At 43.1% G+C, this 9,509-nt stretch overlaps 1 protein-coding gene across 6 annotated transcripts in view; it reads right to left on the reverse strand.

Annotated features, from left to right (window-relative positions):
- The window catches only part of ARFGEF1 (ADP ribosylation factor guanine nucleotide exchange factor 1), a 139,507-nt gene extending 134,289 nt beyond the window's left edge, over positions 1–5,218 (reverse strand). For 5 of the 6 annotated variants that reach the window (XM_065895206.1, XM_065895209.1, XM_065895207.1 and 2 more), the window contains exon 1: positions 4,944–5,067. In XM_065895206.1, coding sequence (XP_065751278.1) covers positions 4,944–5,067 — 124 coding nt within the window. Of the gene's footprint in view, positions 1–4,943 lie in introns of all 6 variants that reach the window. The other variant, XM_065895205.1, reaches the window with a different exon arrangement.
- Between the last annotated feature and the right edge of the window lie 4,291 nt (positions 5,219–9,509).

The raw sequence follows: 9,509 nt of genomic DNA on the forward strand, positions 1-9,509 counted from the left end.
GAACTATTTCTTCAGATAATAACAATCTGACAGTATATTAGTTTGCTTTTTATTGTCAGCCTCAACAAACTAGAAAATAAGTTCCATGAAAGCACATTTGTCTCACTGTTGCATGCCCAATGCTGAAACAGTATCTGGCACATACTAGTTCAACAAGTATCTGAATGAAGAATATACCTAATTTTGAAAGGCAACAATAATTTGTTCATGTATTTTCCTTTTTCAGATATACCCTCCTCCATTTTGTGAGGAATACTCTAACAAATAATCTCCCCAATTACTTCCCATTCACAAAACAATTACCAACAGAAGTTTCTCTAAACTTAAACACCATCAGGAGAGAAAAGCGGTTGCCTGCCATTAGACAGGATGGGAAAGCAAGAGCGAGAGAGCAGTGCTCTGAGCTTGATACCACTCTGTCCAACTACACCTCATTTCTGACGTTCTCTTTCCCACACTGTCAACAGGGCTCTTGCTTTCCAAAAACACAATGACTCTTCTCAAGAATGGTTTCATCAGTAGTTAGGGCTATTGTAACTGCTTTGTCTGTCTTTTCTTTGAACAGTGTCCCAAAGTAAATTCCAAGGAACAATGTTTCCTAGGTGTTAACAGACACTGAAAAGGGTCAAATAAATTTAGGAAAAACTTCGTTAAGCAAAACTGAGCACTTTCTTTTTCACAGAACACTCTTCAGAATCTTAATTATGGTAATGTGTATAAATCTCCACAATGGAAAAGAGTATACCCAAACTTATTTTTTTAACTCAAACCTAACAGAATCTTTCAGTCATTTCATTCATTACACCCTTCTTTCCTAGCTATCTCAAAAATTGCAGCAGCCTGACTTACTGAAAACACCTTTTACTTTAGATATCAAGGAAGGTTTAAAAAGAAACTTGTTAATGGTTTTAAATTATAATTAAAATAATTAATTGTTGGCAGGGCATTATTTGAGAGTCTTTTTTTTTTTCTGGTAAATGGTCAAGAGTGACAAAAATTAGTAATATTACCAGAAGGAGCATAAAACCGGGGTCAAAAAAAGCACTTAAATAATTTCTCCTCCACTCATACAATCTTTTTATAACACCAGTAACCAAAACAAGGGTGAGATTGGAGGAGCAGAAGGAAGCAAGTTCTGTTAAGTTTTTAGCCTAAATATTTTATTTACATTTCTGGAGGAGACTAAGTATAGATAACAGACTTATATAAAAAAAGTAAGACAGTAGAATCACTTTAGAACATGATGAACACAAATTCACACCCTGTCTGATGCAAAAATCACTTCCCTAACAATTCCCCTTTTTGTCAATCATTCTCCCGTATCTCTGCAGGGAACCCACCCTTATCTCTGCCTCTACATGCCTCCCTTGCCTCTAAAACCTTCTTCTGGTCACCCCTTTCACTCCTATTCTCTATCAGTGCCCGTTTCCAACCTTGAACTCATTCATCCTAACATCTGCAGGATATCTTCATATATATCTGATGTCAGAGGCAAAAGTTGAACTAGTCATAGCCCTAACATCAAAGAAACTCTTGAAACTTAAGAGGCCTGATTGGAATATGGCCCAACTGCACCCTCCCCTCCCAGTGAGACAAACAATGCTACCTTCAAGCCCAATCCCTCAACAATCCTAAATTCTTTAAAACTAAAAATAGCTCAGCTGTTGTCTCATCTGCCAGCAGATGGCCAGACTATTTTTAATTCAGGATTCTAGACAGCAGGAATGGATCAAGCTAAGCTAGGGCAGCCCAGAGGCCCTCACTCTGCAGAGTTCAGTGGTTGCTGCAGAGAGCTGTAGTGGGGCAGATACCAAGAGAGGGCAACCTGGAGCTGTTCCTGGGCCTGTGGACTTCACAATGATTGAACAATATAGGTGTGAGGGGTTTTCTTTTCTTTTCTTTTTTTTTTTTTTAAACCATTCTTTACTTCAAAATAAAGTCTGAAATGTATGATAATTTAACAAAAGTTTTCAATAATCTGCTTTTAAGGTTTCATTATTTTTCTTTTTGTGAAAAACAGAGTTCCTTTATGTGGTGCTTTTGAAATTGGGCTTTGTTTTAATAAAGTAAAATCCCCCCTAATCTAGATAAGGTTTCCTAAGAGCTATACTTTAACAAAAAAATAGTTTTCTTAAGAATATGAGATGAACTGTAATTTCATGAGTATAGGGATTTACAGAAAACTGATTTATAATAGGCCATTTTGTTAAAAGGTAACTGAATTAATTTTGAATACCAGTGGTCTGAAATCTACTCACACACCCAGAAAATGATTTTTAAAACACAAAAGGATTAAAAGTCTGGATATAAAAATACTATATATTTTCTTGTTTACCCTCTATCTCCCTTCAGCCACATGGTAGGTGCTCAATAAAAATGTAGGGAGGAGGTGCAGGGAATAAATGCAGACAGGTATATTTAGAAGGGTCATTTACAAAGTATATTTAGAAGGGTTATAACAACACCCACCTCTCTACCACTTCTAGCCAACTCCTTCCCACTCATAAGCTAGAGAGCAGGGATGACCCAACCAGGCCATTCCAGCTTACTTTCCCATCCAGCTTGACAGCCATATAGATTATCAACAGAACAAAGTGGGCTTGGCCCAGGTCTCAACAGTGAAGAGGAAAAGGGAGGTCTATAATAGTTTCCAGGGATACATTTGGGGATACCATCTACTATAAGACATTATACTTTCTGCAAAGATGAAAAGGGTTATCCCTATGAAATTATGTTTGGCTGATAATGTAGATGTATGACTAGAAGGGAAGAAACAAAGGTCATCAGGGATTAACTACCATGAGATTGCTCAATGAGATTTTGTAGGAGACTAAATGTAACTACGAAATGTGGGGAAAAAGCCCTAAACATCTCAAGTAAAGAAAGTACTCTGGTGCCTAGTCCCTGCCTGGATAGACACATTCCTCATAATAAACTTCTGCTAACTATATGGAAGGGGCAAAAAAGTAAAGAGTGGGAAAATCTAAAACAGACAATCTTGGTACAGTTGGCACACACACTACCAAGTAGTCCCTATGTCTAGGAACAGCAAGGATCAAGCTAAGCCCTCTCAAGATGCCAATCAAGAGTGGCAGGAATACTCTCAATGCACAACTTAAGAGAATGGTGTGCTCACATTCATGGCACATTAGAGGGGACGTAACCTTACAATCAAAGTTCAACATCCTAATTTTACAGAGAAGGAAACTAAGGCCCAGAGACTTGACTATACTGCGATGTAACAGAACTGTGATTTAAACCCAGGATCCCAGATTCTCATTCCAGTGATCTCTCCATTTAAATATACTTACATTAGCATTTTGGAGACGGAAAAAATATATAGATAGACAGACACAGACACACACACACACACACACACCACACTCCATTTCCTCAGTCTAATACTTATCATTAGTATATTAAAAGTATATTTTAATACAGAAAATCTGGTCTCAAAAACTAAAACTTTTGTTTGAACTCTTAAGTTCTTTAACCAGCAAGTTATTCATAAACCTACACATAACAATTGTTTTAAAAATTCCAAAGATCACTCCTTCCCTCATCCTGCCCCAAGTTAATAATTATTCCTTTCAGGACCCAGATATAATTCAATTTTTACTTCTGTACAACATCCTCTCATACACCTGAAACAGTCTTTCGCTAGCTTCAAGAATAACAAAAGGTGAACCTGTGATCAATGAAGGGTAAAAAAACTAAACTTAAACTCATTATACATAAAATTCAAAAAAATTTTAATATAATTTCTTCAATAGATCCAAAAAAGAAGGAAAAAACAGTATAACTTATTATAGCAAGTTATAAAGTCTTCTATTTTAAAAATTAAAAGGCAAAGTTCCTTTAAAGCTGTCTTGACCCTTTACTTTAGCATATATCCAAGTTATTCTGGATTTTCTTCCCCTTCAAGAATGTTTTCCAAAGCCCACTTAACAAGCTTCGTTTTCTCAAGTCAATTTGATGTAATCTATTTCCAGTGCTACAAAATGAAGTGCAAGCATTAGGAATTCATCTTTGTGTTTAACGTCCTGGTCTCTCCTTAAACGATTTCGTCCTTGATGGATGCAACAGATCCATCAGTGGTCCCCCTTTAACAATTCTTCATCTGCCTGTCCTCGCCGTAGGTATTGTCTGGATTTACCCTGCTAGGGGCTTCATGACACTATATCTCTTTCGTCTGAACTATAAATCACAACTCAAGCTTGAGAGCAGCTGCCACAGGCCAGACATGTGGCTGGTGGGTGTCATTGTCTTCTTCATTCTCCCTGTTTCAAACCCTCCCTTCCTTGTCACTAAAGCCAACGTATCTAAAGGTCCTTTCCTTCCCCGCTTGTATCTCATCACCCCCTCCCCTTAACCTTAGGTCTTGTTCTTCCAGGTCAGCCCAGTCGGATACAACATTACTCGCTGTTTTTCCCGTGGCGGAAGCGGAGAGATGTCAGAACAGGCGGCACCTCCCGCAAACCCCTTCTCAAGACTGTCAACAAGGGAACAACTTCAGCCTTTCTTCCCAAAGTACCACACCAAACGAAAAGTTATTGAAATTACAATACGGAACCCTTCCCACGCCCAATCTCGACAAATCAGCTCCACCTCAATTTTCCAAGCGAATAAACGACAACTCCTTCTGCTTCATCACAAAGGGTGATATCCTGTCCGCACCGCACGGTCCACCAACAAAATCTTCCCATGTTCTCAAGCCGACCCCGAGCCCTGCCGCGTTCCCTGAGCCCAGCGAACTGCCCTTCCTCCTCCACCCTGCCTCTGCCCCACATCTAGCCGAGTTACTGTCAACTCCAGCCAGGCAGCCCAGAGCTTCGCCAGGGCTTCCCGAGGTCAGCGGCGCCGGCCCAGGGCGAGCGCCCGGCGACCCCCACCCCCCACCCCGCGGTACCCTCCCCCATCCCTCGGGCCCCCTCCCTGCTCACCTAACGCCACCTCGCACGCTTTGCGCAGCTGGGAGTGATGCGCCTTCTTCACTTCCTTGTCGGCCAAAATCTTCTCCAGGGCCCGGGTCAGAAACATGTTCTTCGTCTTCTTCCCCTCATACATGGACGCAGAGAAGGAGGCGGCGGCTCGTCCGACCCGCGGCTCCCAGCGGCTGGAAGGGGGGGGCGGGGGAAGGAGGAGGAAGAACCGAGAGAAAGGAGAGGGGGTGGAGGTGGGGGAGAGGAGGCGTGGAGGGCAGCCGCTGGATCAGGAAGGAGCGAGCGAGCCGGGCCGGCTCCAGTGCGGGTGAGGGGCGCAGAGGTCTTCGCCGCCCCACGAGGGGCCGCCCCTGGAGGGCCGCGCCCGTGGGACCTCCGGTTCTCCCGGCCCGGGGGTCGCTTCCCGGCCACCCCCCTCACTCGCCCCTCCGGCCCGGGGGGCGGAGAGGGAGCCCAGCCCGGTGGCCGTCAGCCCGGGGGCCAAGGGACGAGGCGGCGGCTTAGAGGCCCGGAGAGAGCAGGGCTGCCCTGGCTACTGTGGGGATTAGCACCCGCCGTGGCCGCGGACTGGCCTCCATCACCGCCGACCTGCCCCGGCCGCCATATTGGGAGGAAACGACGCGTCACGCAGCGGCCGAACGGCTGCAGAGGAGGAAGCGGCGGCGGCGGCGGCGGCGGCGGTCTTGGCTGCCCAGAGCTGCCGCGGCGCCGGGAGGCAGGGGGCGGAGGGCGGCGCGGGAGGAGCAGCTCGAGCCGCAGCGCTACGGTGGCCCGGCAGGGCCTCGTCGCCTCCCGCGTTCGCCTGCAGGGCGGCGTGGGGCGTGGCGGGCGTCCTGCGGCGCCGCGCCCGGTTCTTTGGCCTCCTCCGGGTGGCTGCGCTTTGGAGCTTGCCCGGGGCCGCTACTCCCACCGAGTGAACGGGATTCCTGGCTACGGTGCAGCAGCTTCTCCGACTTTCTGGAGATCCCGTAGGTGGGTGCGCAGCCCCTTCCGCTCCAGGGGGCGCGGAAACACCCGCGTGGCCCGCGCTCAGCCGCACTGTTTCCACCTGCTGCGCTCGACTCTAATTACCAGCTGCGCGAAACTGCTCTCCAGGACCGTGACCGTCAACTGCCTCAGGATTCTCACTTGGGAAGAGTAAAACCGATTTGACACGGATTCAGGAATGTTTCACTTTTTCATCTCTGTAGGATACATCGGTAAACTCTAGATTTCAGATCTCTTCTGAATTGATACTAAAATTAAGGGAACAGATGAATGCTTCTGATTGATGAGGTCCCTTAGAGCTCTGTGTTTCTGTGCCTTTAATACTAAGATTCGGTCCGGGACAAGAAAACCAGTTTCAGAATGGAATAGCTTTAAGTACAGATTACCGCAGACACACATGTGACAGTGTGTCTGCTTTGATACCAAAGAATAAGTTAGATTTCTACAGTGCTTCGTTCAGAGCAGAAAATTACAAAGAATACCATTAAAATATATGCATAGAATTTATTTACATGGTGATCTAGCTAGGTTGCACATCTTTACAAGTTCAGAGCTACTGTGTGGCTCTATCAACACTAGATCCCAAATTGTTGGAATATGTTGTTCACTGTTCTGATCCATTCTGTTGCCTTGACTATGGATTTGTCCTAATGCAACCATCTAGACTCAAGAATGGAGAGGCTGTGATTTGGGACAGGCTAAAAACCATGGGAAATAAAAATGGAAACCTTGAAGGTGATCCTGAATTAAAGTGGACTAGTAGATTAATTTTTTAAACTTTCTTATGCTGAGAAACATATCTATAAATAAATTAACTTTACTCTAAAGACTATTTCTATTTTCCTGAAAGTTAGAGGTTCAGTATACTAGATCAGACGTAATGTTGATTTCTGTGTACATTCTCATTGATTATAAAATGAGAACAAGCTCCATTTCTATTTTTGTTTCTTTGTAATGCCAGTTTTTTGCCGGGTACTGTGGAAGGTGCTAGCTGATCACTGAATCTATTTACTCTTCTTCCTCAGTACAGAGATACACTGTGTTCCCTTGTCTCCCTTGCAGTTAAGTGTAGCCATCCAGATTTAGCTCATTAAAGAAAAAAAAAAATCTTCCACAAGCTGTCTCCCATACTCTTTCCCTTCTGTGGCCACATGCTGAAGATGGCAGAGCCACAGGTTAGAGGGAGCCTAGGTCCCTGAATTACCACTTGATGGAGAGCCATCCAATATTTGTTTTGGACTTTACATGGGCAAAGTATACTTGAGTTACGTTTAGCAGCTAGCCTTATCCGAAGCAATACACTTGGCATTCATTAACGAATAATACAGACAGGAATCTCAGCGCTTAAACAGAGTATACTACATAGCACATATCAAAATCTGCAATCATCTTGTCTGCTTGTTTATTGGTTGTCTGTTTCCCTCATAAGACCAAGGACCTCATCTATCTATTCATTTCTATATGTCTAGCATCTAGTGTAGTCACTGGCATAGAGAAGGCCTTGTTGAATAGAAACCTGGATGAATGAGACACTGGGCTGGCTAAGTTGGGATCACACCCAGCTTAGGTGCTTACAGTATATAGTAGAGGAAAAGATATTAAATAAGTAAGTCACTAGTGAATATATGATTATAAATGTATGATTAAGGTGCTATGAGGAGATTACTTTGGATTTTAGATTCAGAGATGCTTCCCTGAAGAAGTAACATTTTAAACTGAGGCCTGAAAGAAGAATAGAAATTAGCCAAACTAAGTCAGGAAAGAACTTTCCCAGCAGTCTCTTGTGGTAGGGGAGAAGCTTGGCAAGTTTCAGGAAACAAAACAAGGCAGTGTGGCTGAAAGTTATCTAGGGGAAATGGTGCCAGTAAGGATAAAGAGGAAACTAGGAACCAGATCATAGAGAAACCTGTAGGCCATGTTAAGGGTTTGGGATTTCATCCCAGTAGTGACAGAAATCTATTGAAGGGTTAAGTAGGGAGTGAAGTTATCAAATTGTTGATTTAAAAGTAGCCCCTCTGTTGTGTGGAGAATGAATTGGAAGGGGACAAGATTGGACGTGGGCAGAACAGTGAGATGACTACAACAGTACAGCATGGTTTAAGCTGCGGTCCAGGACCATCATGCAAGGTTTGGGAGACCACGCCCTGCACAAAGTTAGCAAAATGGGGCTGGACTTCAGCTCCAGCATCTGCCCAGGTGAAGGGCTCCTTTTCCTAATTTGCAAAAATGTTAGGTAGACCAGTGGTGTCTGAGTGATGGCAGTGGAGATGGAGCAAAGTGGACAGATTTGAGATGTACTTGGTGAATGTACCATTCACCAAGATGTACTTTGGTGAAAGAATGGATAGGATTTAGTAATGAATTGGAGTGAAGATAAGAAAAAGGAAGAGATCACAGTGAATGCCATGTTCCTGACCAGAGCCCGTGAATGAGTAGAAATGCTGTTTGTGGAGATGGCCTAGACTGGGATAGGAGCGTGTTTGAGGGTGAGGGTACAGCTTTCAGTTCTAAAAGAATCGACTCCTCTGAGATATGACCTGACCCTCTCAGAAGGAATGGCCTCCACCCTCCTTTCTTCCAGAGGACACTTCATCCTCCTCTGCTGAGTCTAGGACTTCACCCAAAAGGTGGTGGGGATTGTGGGGAGCGGGGGCGGCAGGGGGAGAAACAGCCTCGGGAGATGGACACCCTCACCCAGCCTGAAACTCAAGATGTTAACTCTTACCTGCCTGAAGCAAAAAAATAGGGTAAGACTCTAAATAAATCTGATGTCCTTGGAAGATAAAGGGAAAGATAATATTTTTAGTCTTTTATTCACAATTATAGGGTAAGGGATGCCAGGCTCAGGCAATCTTTACGCTAAAATTTCAGTATATTTCCCCATACATATGTTTCCTTTTATTTTTTATTATTGTCATTGCTTGGTGCTTATCCAGTCTATTTAAATAAAAAATTCAATTTCAGTATTTACTTGCATTTGACTCGTTTTCAAAACATTTAAATTCTACAAATGCCTGTCCTCTAAATTTTAAAATATATTTTTCTTATACATGATTGCTTTGCTGAGTTCATTTTTGCCTCTGTCTGCAATCTCACCTTCCTATCATTAATTACCCCTCATCATTTTCCCTTTCATATATAACTTTGCTGTATATTAGCTGCCTCGACTTTTCTCTTTGGATAATATTCCCACTTTGTTTCCAAATCGTTAAATAATCTCAAACAATGAAAGACTTTGACTTGGGTCTTAGGGACTTGGTTGGTGTGCTTTATCATCATCCTTTCAAATACAAGTTCAGTGTAACATGAGAAATAAAATGTGAATAAAATTTTAATTAATGCTGAGTATAGCTGATTGATGTTAAAAGCCAAGATTAGTTAACAACTAAAAATAGCATCACTGTGTATTCAGTTGACTAAAAAAAAACTATGATGCCTCCAGAAGTCTTTTACATGATCTCTAAATTCTATTAGCTTTCAAAACATTCTATAATCAGACCCTTCCCTGACTTTCCAACTTATGTCTCAATGGCAATGGCAATAATTATTAACATTTATATGGAGCTTATTATGAGCCAA

This window comes from Phocoena phocoena, chromosome 17, assembly GCF_963924675.1.
Source record: "Phocoena phocoena chromosome 17, mPhoPho1.1, whole genome shotgun sequence".
Lineage (NCBI taxonomy): Eukaryota > Metazoa > Chordata > Mammalia > Artiodactyla > Phocoenidae > Phocoena > Phocoena phocoena.